General features: G+C 35.9%; 1 protein-coding gene across 4 annotated transcripts in view; it reads left to right on the top strand.

Moving 5' to 3' along the window:
- The window catches only part of CDK13 (cyclin dependent kinase 13), a 111,873-nt gene extending 102,611 nt beyond the window's left edge, over positions 1-9,262 (top strand). Inside the window, exons 12-15 of one of the 4 annotated variants that reach the window (XM_070615462.1) lie at positions 579-626; positions 2,124-2,329; positions 5,212-5,664; positions 6,206-9,262. In XM_070615462.1, coding sequence (XP_070471563.1) covers positions 579-626; positions 2,124-2,329; positions 5,212-5,664; positions 6,206-7,056 — 1,558 coding nt within the window. In that variant the 3' untranslated portion in view covers positions 7,057-9,262. The remainder of the gene's footprint in view (positions 1-578; positions 627-2,123; positions 2,330-5,211; positions 5,665-6,205) is intronic. The other 3 variants (XM_070615463.1, XM_008539374.2, XM_070615465.1) reach the window with 3 other exon arrangements.
- Positions 9,263-16,729: the final 7,467 nt, after the last annotated feature.

Here is a 16,729-nt window from a genome sequence, read left to right on the forward strand (position 1 = left end):
TAAAGATAAGGAAACTGAGGCACAGAGCTCCAGTTGCTTGCCTAATGAGACACAGTAAGTAAGTGGCTGAGCCAGTATTTGAACCTTCAGGAAAGCACGTAGTTGGTCATCCTGGAAAACGTTCCTGGTACATCTAAGAGTCAGCGTCACTAACCTGTACTGTCATAGCTCTTTGTTGGGTCATATTTATCTTTCTTAGAGATGAGTGTTGAGATCATCTGTAAAGAATCTCTTACCTTGAAACTGGGGGAGGGAACTAAAGCCCTTTTTAGTGGATTTCTTTGCTTTACTCTCATGGAACTCTCCCACAAGAGCAGAGCGTTCCCTGAACATCAGGATGGAGGAGTGAGATCGCTCCAGTTACCCCACTCTGCAGTCCTGCAGTATGTTTGAATTCAGAATGTCCCAGCAGAGGCTCCGCCCTCACAGCTTACACACACACACACACACACACACACACAGAAACACAGAAACACACACTCACACTCACACAGAAAGGAAAGTCTTTGGCGGGTTTATGATGCCTTAAAGGTTCCCAATATCAATATTTCAAATTGTCCCTTTGTTTGTTACTCCAGGAGGTTTTTACACGCTGAGGCAATGCACCATAGTAAGATGGCTGAGAGGTATGCCTTTGTTTTGTTTTTGGACCTCAGGTGCATAGACTTGGTTTAATCATAATCCTTGTGTCACTCATCATTGGTCCATGCATGGCTCTCTTTTTTTGTTTTAGTTACTTAATTTAATTAGTTATTTTAAATGACGTTAATAAGCAGCCATGAACCTACCAAATAAAAGCTACAACCTTGAAAATAACCTACTTCAATCATATCATACCCTCTCCCCCACCACGACCTATCCCCTTGCCTTCTCCACCTGAGGTAACCATCATCCCTGTTTTCTTTTGTATATTCTTTTTGTTGCCATCTATATGTACTCATAAAAAGTTATATTTTAAAATTTTAGTTGTTTTTAATTATATAAAAGGGTGTCATGCTGTATGTAATCTTTCGGGAATGACCTTTTTAACTTAATATTATATAATATTGCTAAGATTCGACCATATTGTTGCATATGCCTTTATTTTATGACATGAGATGAGAGTAATTTTGAAGGAGGAGGTGTGAAAGAACTTGCTGAACATGCAGGCCATTCTCAAAGATCAATTTTAGAAAAGAGGACATATGGATGTGGAAATGCCTTTAAAACAATTCCAGGTCCACCCCCATAGAAAGTCTTCGTGTATTCCTAGAGGTAAACATACCAGTTTGAAGACTACAGACGCCTATCACCAGGTTGGGGCTGCTTAAGGGAATTTGTAGATATTCTGGGCAAGTTTATTAACCTTTCCAAGCCTCAATTTTCTCATCTTTAAAATAGATATAATAGTAACTTCCCATTGAACTTTTTATTAGGTTAAGAAGAAAACATTTATAAATCAAATATTTATGTTTTTCTTTAAGCAAAAGTTTTTCTGCAGTTTTATGAAATTACATTAACGTAGAATTGTGGGTAATTTTGATAGTTGCTAGTTATTTAGAACTCTTTGTTAACGAGTAATGAGCCTGGATTACCTATTTTTGAAATTCCTCTGTAGCGTCAGTTTAATTTTAAAGCATTTGATCGTAAAAGCAAATATGAGGATATTAAAAAATAGAATCCTTACTAGAGAGTTTCTCACAAATGTTATGTCCTAGCGTTTACTATTTTTTAATCCTGTGTCTAGTTTCTGCAAATGGCTTACTTTTTGCCCTTTTTTTCATATCCTATTCAATGTATGATACACTGTGATAGAATTGGCTTTAAAAGATTGCACCAAGGATAATAGTAACCTACTTTTATGAACATATATTCTTCATTAATAGTTTTAACAAATGATTACTTGTTGCTTATTCAGAAGCCACAGAAAAATAGTCCGTCTGTAAAGGTGAAGCCCTGAAGGAGGTGGGGCATCAAGGATGATTTTTATTGGAGAAGTTTACAGAGCCTGTGTGTGAAGTCTTCAAGAGCAACTTGCGGGAGATTGGGGCTGGCAGCTTTGGTGCTACGTAGTAAATATTGGCATTTTTTTGTTGCTGTCAAGAAATGTCACTGACAAACAATTTAATACTTTTTATTTCCAGCCTTCCTTTATGGCAAGATTGTCATGAGTTATGGAGTAAAAAACGAAGAAGACAGAAGCAGATGGGCATGACTGATGATGTTTCCACAATTAAAGCCCCCAGAAAGGACTTGTCTCTGGGCTTGGATGACAGCAGAACCAGTACCCCTCAGGGTGTGCTGCCGTCTTCACAACTGAAATCTCAGGGCAACTCGAATGTAGCACCTGGTCAGTAATGCTTCCGTGGGTGGGTTGGTTTTCTTCGTGCTGGTGTGTGGCTAGCGTTGATTGTATTGTTCTAGTGGTAAAGCATCTTGTGGCTATAGGTCAGGTTAATGCACCGAACTTGACCTTTCCTTGTTATTTGCTTGTGTGCCAGTACAGGCGTTTCACTGCCACTGGCACCACAATATTAAGCAATTTTAAGGTAAGGTTAACTTATAAAGAAAGCATGACATTGCATATGATTAGTGATTGGTCAGATTTCCCTGTTTCCTTTTCTCCCTAGAGCAGGAGTCAGTAGGTCTTTTACTAACCCCGTTCTCATGGAGGCTCAGCATTTAGTGTCTGTGGATGCTTAAAGAATACGAAGATAGAGGAAACTAGCCAAAAACTCAGAGGAGCTCTTTCGTACTGTTTGTAATGTCCTTGGATCACTCTTAATATAATTCCCATTATATTATAGAATCTCAAAGATTGCCATCTTAATACTGTGCCAGAAATGATTTGAAGTTTGATAAAGAAGAATATTTTCGGGAAACTTAAATTTCTTCCTCTGACTCAATCTGTTATACGAGTAAGCTGCTTTAATGTTGTCAGAAGTGTATTAAACTCATTCTCTCATTTAGTTAACAACTTTTTAAAAAATGGAATCCACTCCCTCATTTTACCTCAAGAACAGAAAACATTCAACTTTAGCTTAATTTTTTTAATGAAAACAGAGACTGTTATGAAAAAAATGTTTGTTTGTGGAGGTGGTGATTTATTAAACATGAAAAAGTAGCCTAGCACTTACTAAGAGATGAGTACATATTGATCAGTTAGTTGATTAAAACAGATCCGTGGTCAGATCGAACTTCTGGTGGTTGAGGATAAATATATGGTAGATAAGCTGAGAAAGGTTAGAGAGATTCCCGTTAATGCATTTCCATGTAATCTGCAAGTTTAGACTTGGCCTTGGTCAGACTAAAGTGCTGATACATGTTACTTTATAAAGCAAAAGCAGTTGTTATTTGTTGTTCAGAAGTATTCTTTCCTTTCTTGGAATACTGAATTCCCCTCATACATGAAAATATTTGATATGCGTAGCTTTGGAGAACACATGTGCTGTGTACAGTGAGGGCTGTCTATATCAAGTTCAATATTACTTCTCTTCATGCTAAAAATATGTAAAATTTGGAGAAGGGCAAAAGAGAAGCAACAGGAAGTTTTCATAATTTGTATTTATAAATGTTACGTTTTCTATGCCGTCTGCTCCTGAAAAAGGATTTGAGCTCGCAGTAACAGGAAATTTGGATGGTGTCAGCTGTCCCAGGTGACAGTTGTCATATTCCTTAACAAGACTATCAGGTCTTCATTTCTACTCCTCTTCACGGAACTGATGTCCTTACTTCACCAGCAAACCTAATGTAACAGAGGGTAGATATTTCACTCTATTTTAGCTGCTAAAAAATGAATTGCCCTTTCTGGGCTCATTTTGTTATTGTTTCTTAGCTCTAACCTATTTAACAGCCCTGTTAATGGGGGAGAGCTTCATTTTATTTTTTTTCCTTTTTTTTTTTTAACTGTTGCTATTAAGTGAGAATTTTGGTTTTTTGAAATAGGAATGAATCCTCTTTGTCTTTCAAGACATCATCAGTGTCTTGAAATAAGAAAATGCCCCTTCTGTAGAGGAGACACCATAGTTAAAGAATACTTCTCTGAGCTCACGCAGAGATAGCCTCTGCCAATAGAGAAGTGAAAGGGAAAATGAACAAAACCAACTTCAGGGGTGTAGTGAACAAGCTTGGTTCCCTATTAATGCCTGCAGGTCACAAGAAGAACTTGCAAAAGTTTGTGTTGAATTAATCTAAAAATAATATTAAGAATGAATGAAGACTATCTCAAAATATGTAGAGAGAGAATATAAAAAGATAGCATTAATCATCAGCATTTTATCATCTTTGGTTTCTCTTCTATTAGTCTGTCATCTGTGGTTATGGAAATTGCTTATCACTGTCTGTATTCTCTCTTAACATATTAGTATTGTATGCATTTGAGCCTTGTTGTATATGACTCAGATAAGCTTGCACAAGAGCCTCTGTAAACCGTCACAAGTCTAAACTGAAAATTGGAAAAAGAAAAATAACTGGTTCTGTTTTCCTGGTGCTGAGTTAATGCCTTCTTCTGTGCACATTGTAAGCATGCTTCTGTAGGAGTTCCTAGCTTACCCAAAGTGACCTAACTTAAAAAATGAATTAAAATACATTTTATCAGAGAGTCCACAATATCCTAGTTTGAAATTACTGCAAAGATAAAGTTAGGTTCTTAGGTAATAAGCATTATTTTAGATAAACAATACCGTGGGTTAAGAGCTCAGACTCTGGAATCAGAATCCATGGGTTCAAATCTCAGCTCGGTTACTTACAGCGTTTGTGACCTGGGCAAGTTATTGAGTCTCTCTGGATGTCAGTTTCTTCTTCAGTAAAAAAAAAACGAGGCTGATAATAGAGCATGCCTTATAAGGTTCTTGTGAGGAATGAAGGAAATAAAATACTTAGCCCCTGACACTGTTGCTGTCGTTGTCATCATCATCTATTTCCATTCACAAGTGATATTTCCTGGTTATGTCTATAGTATGGGGTTCTGATGGTAGTTTGGATTTTCCTTTTGAAGTATTTACTCCTAAAAATAATTTACTCAAAATGCACTGCAGTTTTTTTTTGTTTAAATTTATGTGCAGTTACATCTTAAATGTACAGGAAATTGAACTAGACTGAGATTCCCTTTTCACAGTATTTCTTAAACACTGTCCCACAAAGTGCATTTTAATATGGTAATACAGAGCCATTTTGGGGGGCAAGGGAGAGCTGCGAATTATGAATTCTAATTAATACAAATTTTGTCTTTAGTAAAAACAGGCCCTGGACAGCAGTTAAACCACAGTGAATTGGCAATTCTACTAAACCTACTACAATCTAAAACAAGTGTTAATATGGCTGATTTTGTCCAAGTGTTGAACATTAAGGTAAACTCTGAGACTCAGCAGCAGCTCAATAAAATAAACCTTCCTGCTGGAATTTTGGCAACAGGTGAAAAACAGACAGATCCATCAACACCACAGCAGGAGTCTTCGAAACCATTGGGAGGAATTCAGCCTTCTTCTCAGAGCATCCAGCCTAAAGTGGAGACTGATGCTACCCAGGCTGCTGTGCAGAGCGCATTTGCGGTTCTGTTGACTCAGTTAATAAAGGCTCAGCAGTCGAAGCAGAAAGACGTGCTACTAGAAGAGAGGGAGAATGGATCGGGACATGAAGCGTCGTTACAACTCAGGCCACCTCCAGAACCTAGCACTCCGGTCTCGGGTGAGTGTGCAGACAGCAGACCACTAACACAGCTGTGTTCACACTGTTTTCTTGCTGTTGCTGATGATTTGTAATGTGTACTGTTTCGTGGCATTGCTAGATGTCCTGAAAATTTTCAGGTCGCTGGTTATGGCTTGGTTTCTTTGTCTGTTTATCCATGTGTGAGATAACTCAATATGAATGCCATAGATTTTTTTCAGGTAAACCTATCGTTAAGAAATAATCTTTTACTCCAACTACAACAGGATGATTGACCGAGGCAGAAACTTTATGTATACAGTAGCTTTTGTTCTTCAAGCAAAAAAATAGGTATACGTGAGATACTTTTCAAAAGTCAAATACAGTCAAGTTTTTCAGTCACCATAGACTTAAATGGTAGCAGGTAATGTTAGTACTTACATACCTCTTTCCTTTTGTCTTTTTTGCTAGAGATGGAACTTCTAATGATCTTTAGGCCCGCCCATAGGAAACAGGAACTATTTTGAACGGTTAGTTTTCCATGGTAACTTTGTTCTCTTTTTTTTCGCTTTGTTTCACTCAGGGCAAGATGACCTCATCCAACACCAAGATATGAGGATATTGGAGCTCACACCAGAACCAGACCGGCCTCGCATTCTGCCTCCTGATCAGCGACCTCCTGAACCACCTGAACCACCACCAGTCACTGAGGAAGATCTGGATTATCGGACAGAAAACCAGCACGTCCCCACCACTGGTTCTTCCTTAACTGACCCTCATGCCGGAGTGAAAGCAGCGCTGTTACAGCTTCTTGCTCAGCATCAGCCCCAGGATGATCCCAAAAGAGAAGGTGGTATTGACTACCAAGTAGGAGACACTTACGTACCCACTTCAGACTACAAGGACAACTTTGGATCTTCTTCCTTCTCCTCTGCTCCTTATGTTAGCAGTGATGGTCTAGGGGGTAGCTCTGCTCCACCACTGGAACGACGTAGCTTCATCGGGAACTCTGATATTCAGTCTTTGGACAACTACAGTACTACTTCATCTCATTCTGGTGGGCCACCTCAGCCTTCTGCCTTTTCGGAGTCATTTCCTAGTTCAGTAGCTGGATATGGAGACATTTACCTCAATACTGGTCCCATGTTGTTTAGTGGAGACAAGGACCATAGATTTGAATATAGCCATGGCCCCATTGCAGTCCTGGCAAACAGCAGTGACCCTTCCACAGGGCCCGAGAGTACTCATCCTTTGCCAGCAAAGATGCACAACTATAACTATGGTGGTAACTTACAGGAAAACCCAGGCGGCCCTGGCCTCATGCATGGACAGACCTGGACTTCTCCTGCTCAAGGACCTGGATATTCACAAGGATACAGGGGACACATTAGCACATCAACTGGCAGAGGTCGAGGCAGAGGGTTACCATACTGAGTATCTGTTTTTCCTCAGGCACATCATTTTTATCTGGAAAGACTTTTCTAGCTGCGATTTAAGGCAGCAGTCCAAGAGACTTGAATAATATTAATTCAACAACAGCTTTATTTTTATGTGGAAAAGGGTCTTGCATACAATAGTTAAAAAAAAAAGACAAAAAAAACCTTGCTTAAATTCATGCTGTTCTAAAAACTAGATCTATTAATTGTACATCTTCACGAATTCTAGTTAACAATTTTATTTTGTATTCTTGCAGTTTTAAGTGGATGCTAATCTTAGGGACATAAAAGTCTTTATGGCCCTCTGCAGATCTTCTGAACTATGCACATTTGTGCTTTTTTTGTAAGTTTGGACCAACTTTTATGTAACAACCAACAAACCCCTCCCCCCTCCAGTTTTACAACAATCAGAAAGGGCACTGATTTATTTGGTATTTTTCTTTTTACAAAGCTACCTTTAGTCAAAGGTCACTGTCAGTCTTTGCACCTGCTTTCAGTGTTATTGTGAAAGGTGTACTTTGTGCATTTCAGAAAATAAAACACAGCCTTTCTCTTGATGCAGCAGTTTTATAAAAAAAAATGGTCAACGTTATTTTTGTTTTATTTTGCAGATTATCATAGCCTAGCAAAATGCATTCAAACGAAATAGTGGGTTTTATATGAAAACTATGGGTGGGCTGGGGAGGGTAAGTAAGTGCCTTAACAGGTAAACTTAAGGTCTGAAAAAGCAGTTAACCTTTACACCCATTTGTCTTCTAAAGGGAATCAATGCATTGTACTGGCGAGGCAGGGAGCTCTCCCGTGTTTAGGGGCTGCCTGCTCAGTTCCCATGGGGTCCATTCCCTCTGCCCATCACACTGTCTCCTTTCTGCCTGTCTTTGGGCTCTGTTACCTTCCACTACCACCTTCTCTTGAGAGAAGAGTCAGAACAAAGAAAGGGAGTAGAACTCCAATCAGTACCTTTTGTTACTTCTGAGAAGTCCTAGAAAGTTTTGTCATTTAAATGGTTAAAATAGCTAACAGAATTTTAGAGTACCATTTTCTTTCAGCTGCCATATTGTCCCTGTTTCCTCTTGCCATGGATAATTGGAGGGCAGTAGCATAGAAGTAAGAGGTAATAACAGAATTTGCATAGATCTTTTGAAGTTCATGGGGGAGGGGTGGCAAACACCATATTTTAAGTTATGCAGTTGCCATTTTAAGAAAAAATTAACTCTATTCACTTTACTTGTTAACTAGAAACATTACCTAGATGGAATTTATGGAAGCAAAGAAAACATAGTGAGAAGAAACCCTGTTATCTTCCTTCCCTCACCTGTGAGGTTTCTTATGACTCCTTCTGCAAGACTTCGAGCAAATTTAGTTCATTTTAACATTTTTTCTCTTATTAAAAGCAACGAAGAATGGTGGGCTAACCCTTATCTAAACCGTCATGGTGTCAAATCTATTCATGTGCACAGAAACACACATGTGCACAGAAACACACATGTGCACACACACATACAGTTAGAATAATTCTAGAAAGGAACCAAAGGTAAAAAGCCAGTGTTTCCATTATCACTAACTGGAAAAAATAGACTCTGGAAATGAGAGTTGTGCCAATTAACCATTTTGTTTTAATTATTCTCTTGGTAACTTATTTTTTGATTGGAATCTTAAATTGGAACAACTGTTATAGAATGGAAATTGCTCCAGTTCTAAAGTCAGTTTCTTAACCCTGTGCCCTCTTATCTGACTTGTGAACCTTCATTTCCAAACAATATATGGGAGGCATTGTAGTTTGGGGACAGTAAGGACATTTTAAAGTGGATAATTTGCCATTTTACTGCTATAAAATGAGTTGATGTCGGTTGACCATTTTATTTTTTGATGGAATTTTTTTTTGTTTGGGAGAAAGAAATGAAGAAAAAATTATTTTGCTTTTATTTGAATATTGAGTACTAACAACTTATAATAAAACTACATTGCAGGAAGTGAAGAAATATTTTGAAATTTAGCAAAATAGCTACAGTATTCAAGTATCTGAAATTTTAATATGGTGAGTCTTAGAGCTTTAGACTTTCCTCTAAGTGACAGTATCTAAGTTATTCTTAATAGTCACACTTGATAATTCTGCTGACTACAGCAGCTAACCTGAAATTGAAGATATTTATGTGACATGAATAGCCTGTGTTTTAAAATTAAATATTTTATATAAAATGGAACTGTGTTTGGATAGTTTTTCTAATTCAACATTTCAGTTATATATTTATGTTGGGAGAGTGGCTGGGAGGATGTGGAAATTGTTCCTTGAAATTGAAAATTTAAACCACAGCTTCTAATCTCACCCTAAAACAGTGTTGATGTGACACATACCAATATTTTATGCACCACTTAGAAAAAATGTTGCCACTTAAACTACAACACAATGTTAAGGTGCATCCACTGTAAAATAATCCCCAAATATAGAGACATTGTTGTATGAAAGAATTTGTCTTAAAATTGATGAAATATGATAGTCAAAATCTTAATGCATCCTTCCATACCATGTAATACTTTAGCAAGTTTGGATTAATAAAAAGAACAGGATTGGGAAATCACTGATTCTCTAGGTGATAATGACTGCAGTAATCACTGAGTATTCTTGAGTGAAATCTAAGCAACATAAAATATTGCTGATGTTTTTGGGGAAGAAACAGGTAAGTCAGATTGCAAATAAGATGAAAATAGGTAAGATTGACCTACCAAAAGAAGAAAATATTCATTATATCCCACGTGAAGTTCCTTTTTGTATTTCCTGACACAGCAAGTTTTTCCACATGGAACTCAGTGTATTTCCCAAGTCTTCATCCATTATTTGCTGGAGAGGTGCAATCACTCGCCCATGAAATTTTAAAAGACTCATTTGAAGGGGTTTATTGATTAAAATAGTTTGTGGAATGTGAATTAAGAGAATGCTTTACCTGTGGCTCAGAGCTTCATTCTGTCAGTGAATATGTGTTGAGTGCCTCCCAAGTGCCGGGTACTGTTCTAGTGCGCGGGCTACGTCAGTCAACGTGAAAGGCGCTGCCCGGAGCTTCTAGTGGCTGACGGTGAGCAAGGCGGTTTAAAAAGGGTCTGGAGAAGCTAGTGGTGTTTGCTACTCTCAGCTATATCTAAATTACACTTAAGTGAGTAAGAAATGAAAAATGTGAGTGTCTTTGTAAAGTTTTAAAGTCAAATTTGAATAGAGAAATAAGGTTTTGGAAAGAACAACTGGAAACTCAGTGATGAAAACAAATTTTAAGTTGCACGTGGCCAGTTTGTAATAGGCCGATTTGTAGGAAACATCAAGATTTCTTGAGAAAAATGGAAGGTAAATGGGTTAAATGCTTCCAGACTAACTTGACTGGTACTTCGGAGTCAAGTGTTTCTGCATTCGCTATGAGCTTAACCCAATTTTGGATGATTTTTCACTTTTTTTTTTTAAAGTGAAGTTGAAATAAAAGCTTTGAATAAAGATCTGCTGATTCTCTGGGATGCTGGTTTTGACATTTGTGAAGTCTAACAGGATGTTCCAGTAATCTAAAATCATCTAGTCCGTCTCCTCACTGTAACAGCTGAGAACAATGACACTTAGATGGCTTGCCAGCGCTCGTTTCTCTAAGCCTTATCTAAATTCCGCAGTACTTAACTTTTTAATAAAAGCGACTATTAAAATACTTATTAGTGTGATAGTAAAATAAATTTAGAATCCTGAACAACTGGTTTAACACAAATGGCTTAAAAAAGTCAACTGAAAAAATGATTCAGAAGAAATAAGGAAATAAACTAAAAATTTTAGAAAACTTATTTAGGAGCCTTGTAGAGACTCTTTGCTTCATATGTGGATAGTCTTTAAAAAGGAGTTTTTTTTTTTTAAGGATAGTAGTATAAATTTCTAACAATTAGGTAATAAGACTGAATCTGATTGAAACATTTTCTGTTTGTAGGAGGAAAATTGATATCTGCCTTGAAAACATTGCTTTTAAATTCTTTCAAGGTTTTATAATGTCAAGTGGTTTTATAAGAGGAGCAATGGTTTGTCATTTACCAAAGGCCTCTCTACATAAGTTCTTAAATTGTTTTTAGTTTAATTAGAAATAAAAGCTACCAACAGATTAATAAGCTATCAAGGGACCCAATTGAAGATGAGGAAAACAAAATTTTTATCATACTGGAAAGAACTTACCTTTTGAATTATGTAGACTAACGAATTTTGTGGCTCTCACTCTTTTTACCATATCAAATGTCCCATTAAAAAAGAATTTTCTAGTTCTCATTGCATTCAAAAATACGGATTGTAGTGAATTGCCCTGTAAGTTTTTTTCACAAGTTAATTTGTTGTAAAGGTGCCATGCTTTTCTGCAAGAACTTTAGTATCAAGTCTTGTAACTTAAATCGAATGTGTTTAATATAAGCCATTTGTTTAAAAAAGAAAAGGCTGTATTTGATAGTCTGTAAATAAACTGTCGTAAGAATTCCAGGCCATTTAGCCTTGTTTTCTTCTTGCTTATATCCAGAACAGACTCTTGGAAATAATCTCATCTGATGAAGACGACCGCTTGTTAACCATTGTGCCGTGTTTTACTGACAAAGCTTAAAAGCTAGAACTCTTATTTTTTCCTGTTTATATTTGTACGTGTTTGGAAATGTAGGAACATATCCAGAGATAAACCACCATTAATATTTTGCTTGTGATGATGTATATGAATATGTATCTAATTTTTTTCTGGATGGGATTATACTGCCCATAGGTTTTGAATTAGATTTTTTTAGTAACGTGGACACCCGTCTATTCAGTAATTAAATTCTACGCTTTTTTAAATGGTTGTAAATAATTCCTTTATAGAAGAACCGTTAATTTAACAATTCCTTATTACTAGACACAAAATATTTCTAACTTCTGTTATAAATAATGAGATGAAAATCTGCATAAATATATGTATACATACATACAAATGCACATAATTTCTTTGGAATTGCTGGTCTAAAGAGTGCAGTTCTTTTGCTATATCCTGATTGTCCTCAGGAAAGTTTTGCAAGTTGTACATTCCTATTGCTTTCGCTTTGCCTTTAGCTATGTTGAGTACATAAAATTTTTAAATCTTTGCCAGTTTGACAGGTGATAAATCATCTTGTTTAAATTCATATTTCTTTGGTTACTACTGAAATTCAGTATTATGTTAGCCAACTGTCTTTTGTTTATTGACTATTCATGTGTTTAATTATTAGGTGTTTATCTCTGTTGCTTTGAAGAGCTCTTAATATAAGGCAGGTAGCCCTTTGTAAACTATAGTCTTAAAAATGCTGTACGGGGCCAGCCCTGGTGGCCTCGTGATTTAAGTTCAGCTCAGTCTGCTGTGGCGGCCCAGGTTCAGTTCCCTGGGGCTGACTTAACAGAGAGCAGTCTCTGTTAGTGGCTGTGCTGTGCTGGCGCCCCAACTACTAACAAGTAGAGGAAGATTGGCACAGATACTAGCTCAGGGCGAATCTTCCTCAAGGGGAAAAGAATACTGTAGTATGGTGTGTATTGATATAGGAAAATTTAATGATTGTATGTAGTCTGTTCATCTTTTGCTTATGTTTTCTCCTTAGAAAAGCTTTGTCTACTCCAAGATTATTCTAATTTTCACACAAATTTCATCTTACTTCTCTGGCTTTTACACTTAATTCTAAGTCATTCTGGAATTTATTTCGTTAGAGGTTGTGAGCTAAGGATCCACCGTTACTCCTTTTCTGAATCTCTCTACTGACCAGGCCAAGAGCATTTGTTGAACAGTTCATCCTGTCCCCTGTTTTGAAATACCAGCTTCGTCTCATTTGGGTCCATTTCTGGGCTTTCAGTTATGTTCCAGCTCTGGTCTTTCTCTTCTGGTTACAAGTACTGTACTTGTGTTAGATCTTTATAGACTATGCATGTCTCATTGTAGCCTTTCTTTAATCACTGTAATTTCAATTCCTAGAACAATGTGTAGTACATGGCAGACAGTACTATTTGTTGTAGGATGGAACTTAATTTAACTGTCCTTTTTCAAAGTTTTCTATTCCTGCCTGTTTATTTTCCCATGTGACTTTCAGAATCATTTTTCTCACTTTCCCCAAGTATCCTGTTAGGATTTTAACCAGAAACACGCTAAGTGTTTAAATTCACTTAGGGGGTCTTTCCATTGAGCACATAGTACAATATATATATATTTTTTGCATGTCCTCATTAAAGGTTTTGAAATTTTCTTTACTATAATACTGATATGTTGGTTTTTTAAAAGTCTCCAAAAATTTTTGTCGCTTTTAAAAATGGACTCTTCATATTATTATAAGTACTGTAATATTTTAAACGAATCACTGCATATATAGGAAAGCTGTCGTGTGTTTTTTTTTTAAACTGACCACATTGCATAACTCTTCTATTATTTCTAATAGTTTTCAGTTGATTGAATATGATAATGGGCATTCTTATTTCTGATTTTATGAATGTCTAATTTTTAGTATTTCGCTCAAGTATAATTTAAACTATAGAATAGAAATAAAATACTTATGTTAAGAAGAATCTTGATTCATGAAGCCCATTTATTGGAATCAGATGTTAAATTTTTTTCAAATGCTTTTCCAGTGTCTACCAATATGTTAGTATGGATTTTCTCCTTTGACCTATCGATGAGAGACCCTGATTATATTAGCAGAATCTAATATTGAGCCAGCCATTATAAATGCTGCTGTATTCTATTGACTGACCTTATATTTAGGATTTTGTATTTATTCATAAGAGGTAAGTCTAGTTTTGATGGCTTTGCAGAATAAACTGGAAAACTGTCTCATGTCTTATTTGATTTAGAATATACCCTGAGAATTGTCTGTTTATTGAAGTTGATGCTATTTTATTTATATCTAGATACACCTGACTCTTTTCTTGAAGGTATTTCTTCACAATTCTATTTCCTCATGGGTTCCTGCTCTGTTCAGGATTCTGTTTCTTGAATAAATCTTGGTAATTTTCCTTCTTGAAATTCATCATGCAGTCTACCTTATATTTAAAATGTTTTTCATATAGTTAATAATCTCAGCGTTTTAAGTACACACATCATCTACCATTACATGTCCTCTTCGTGTCTTTCTCTTCTCTTCGGTTAGACTCGCTCAGGTGTGCCCCCTTCTACCCCCATCCTCTTTACCATCAGGGAATAATCATCTATCATTTTTTCTAACTTATTTCAGCATTTTAACTTTGATTCCATTCTTCTACTTCTCTTATTTATTCCTACCTCTTGAGTTGAATAATTGGTCCATTTATTTTTTCTTCCTTTCAATTCTAAAAGAAATCACTTTAATGTGATGAATTTTCCTCTGATTATTTCTTTGAGTCCATCCCATAGGTGAAGAATGTTGTATTTTCATTATTGTTTTCTAAATATTTGGTGGCTGCAAATTTGATGGCTTGTCTAACAGTTATTTGGGATAGTGTGTTTCACTTTTCAGGTGGTTGGCTATATTTTATTTTTTAGTTTAGTTTTTTGTTAATAACATAGTTTCTACTACATAGAGTCAGTGTCTCTAGTCTGCTTTTGGAAACCTATTAAGGATTCTTTTTAGCCTGCTAAGCAAACAAATTTTCTAAGTATTTCCTGGTTGCTAGGATGGGTATGTCCTTCGGTACAATTTGTCATGTAACCATTAAATCAATATTATTAGTTAAGCACTGGTGAGATTCTTTATATCTTTACTTATATCTCAAGGAGTGAGAAATGTAAAATAAATTCTTATATTGCTATTATGTGTTTTTCTTCATATATCCAATCCTTTTTGCTTTGTGTATTCAGTGCTATGTTCAGCACATACAGGTTCATAACTACTTAATCTTTGTTCATTTATTCAAGTTTCTTTTTTAACATTTTGAATTCTACTAGGTCCAATTTTAATATTACCACAATTACTTGGGCCTCTCTATCAGTTTATTTTATACTCTCTGCTTGCCCTTTTTTTTTTTTTAATGCGACCTTGCTGGCTTTGTTTATAATCTTCTGCTAAATTGATTTTTTCTCTTTAAAAATTTGTAGTTGGGGACCTTTTGTTGATCCGTAATGTATACAGACTGTTTTCTGTTAGGCTTTAAATATTTCAAAGATATATTTAAAGCTATTTCTTGAATAATAACTTCAGGAATGAAAGAGTTGCCTGGACTGTCTCCTATACAAAATGAAATTTGCACGTTCCCTTTATCCTAACCCTCTACTTTCTCCCCTTTTTTGGTAGAAAAATTCATGATTTTAGACCCATTTTAAAAATAATGATGTTTCAGTTCTGTTATATAACTATTGTAATCATTTTCAAAACTTAATGCCACAAATATACTTGGAGTAGAATGCTGGACACGTTCATTTTAAGATCTGGATGGACATGGATGCTCATTATTAGTTACTATTTGGTATTCAACATTTTGTGGCGGGTCTTTGTTAGTTAAGAAAGTGGGGGAGGGAGAGAGGAAGAGAAGTAAAAAAATAAGCTTTGGAAAGCAAGAAAGAATGGCAGATTATATATGACTGTCTACGTAGAATACACAAAAGAATCTACAAAAAATATTAGCAGTAATAGATTGAACAAGTTGCTAGAAACTTTTATATAGAAGAACAAAGGGCCAAAAATAGCTAACATAATTTTGAAAAAAAAAAATTTGGACTTGCTCTCCCAGATAGTAAGATTCCTGGGACAATTGGTTACACACAAGTAAAAAAGTCAAGAAGAGGCAAATGTTGAAAATACACGTTTTCATGGGTCTGAATGACAAAAATTAAAAATACTATGGGAGGGAAAATGTACTTTGACCTGTCGATTCCACTTCTGGGAGACTTCTACTCAGAAATGACCCATGTAGCTTGTATATCATTATTTATAAAATAAGTGTAAATATCCTAAATACTTATCTGTAGGAGAATAGTTAAATACCATTATGGATAGAAGTATAGTATGACTCCGTTTGATTAAAGAAGTACATCTATATATAGTGTATAGAAAAAGAATTTGAAAACTCCAACTGCTTGTGGGTTATAGAGCATAGTGGTTTTAAAAGGAGGCTTATAAGCCAGGACCAATTCCTGGCTTTACTATTATTAATCTTTATAGCCTTAGACTAGTTATTGAAACTCTGATTCTCAGTTTTTACGTTTATGAAATGGGTGCAATACTGAAAGTTTTAAGGCTTCAGTAACTTAACAGTGCCTGGAGTATGATAAGTGCTTCATGGATATTTGCTTTGTTATTGAGAGAGAGGTTGGGTGGGGGTGCTGAAGGGGAAACTTTGCTTCTTCATTGATGCTTTTTAAGAATTTTTAATTAAAAACATGCTTGTGATAAATTTAAGTTGGAAGGTATTGGTTTCAGTCAACAAATGATATTCACTCTTGAGGCTTTCCACAGACTATAAAAATTTGAACTATCTTCTGTCTAGTTCCATCTTAAACATCTGAAAAAGTGATTAATGGAGAACTGTCTGAAGTATATGTAGTCCATTAATTCTTATTCTTTTAAACACTAGAATTTATTATCTTCAATTCAGAGACAGGATTTATTTCTTTGTCTCCATTGGAAGAGATAAGAATAAGCTAATTCTATGTTTTCTAGAAGGAAATGGTCTAAGTCGTCTAGCATTGGAATCATTCACTTTGAAAATTTAGGGCTCC

Source organism: Equus przewalskii, chromosome 4 (assembly GCF_037783145.1).
Source record: "Equus przewalskii isolate Varuska chromosome 4, EquPr2, whole genome shotgun sequence".
NCBI classification, from domain to species: domain Eukaryota; kingdom Metazoa; phylum Chordata; class Mammalia; order Perissodactyla; family Equidae; genus Equus; species Equus przewalskii.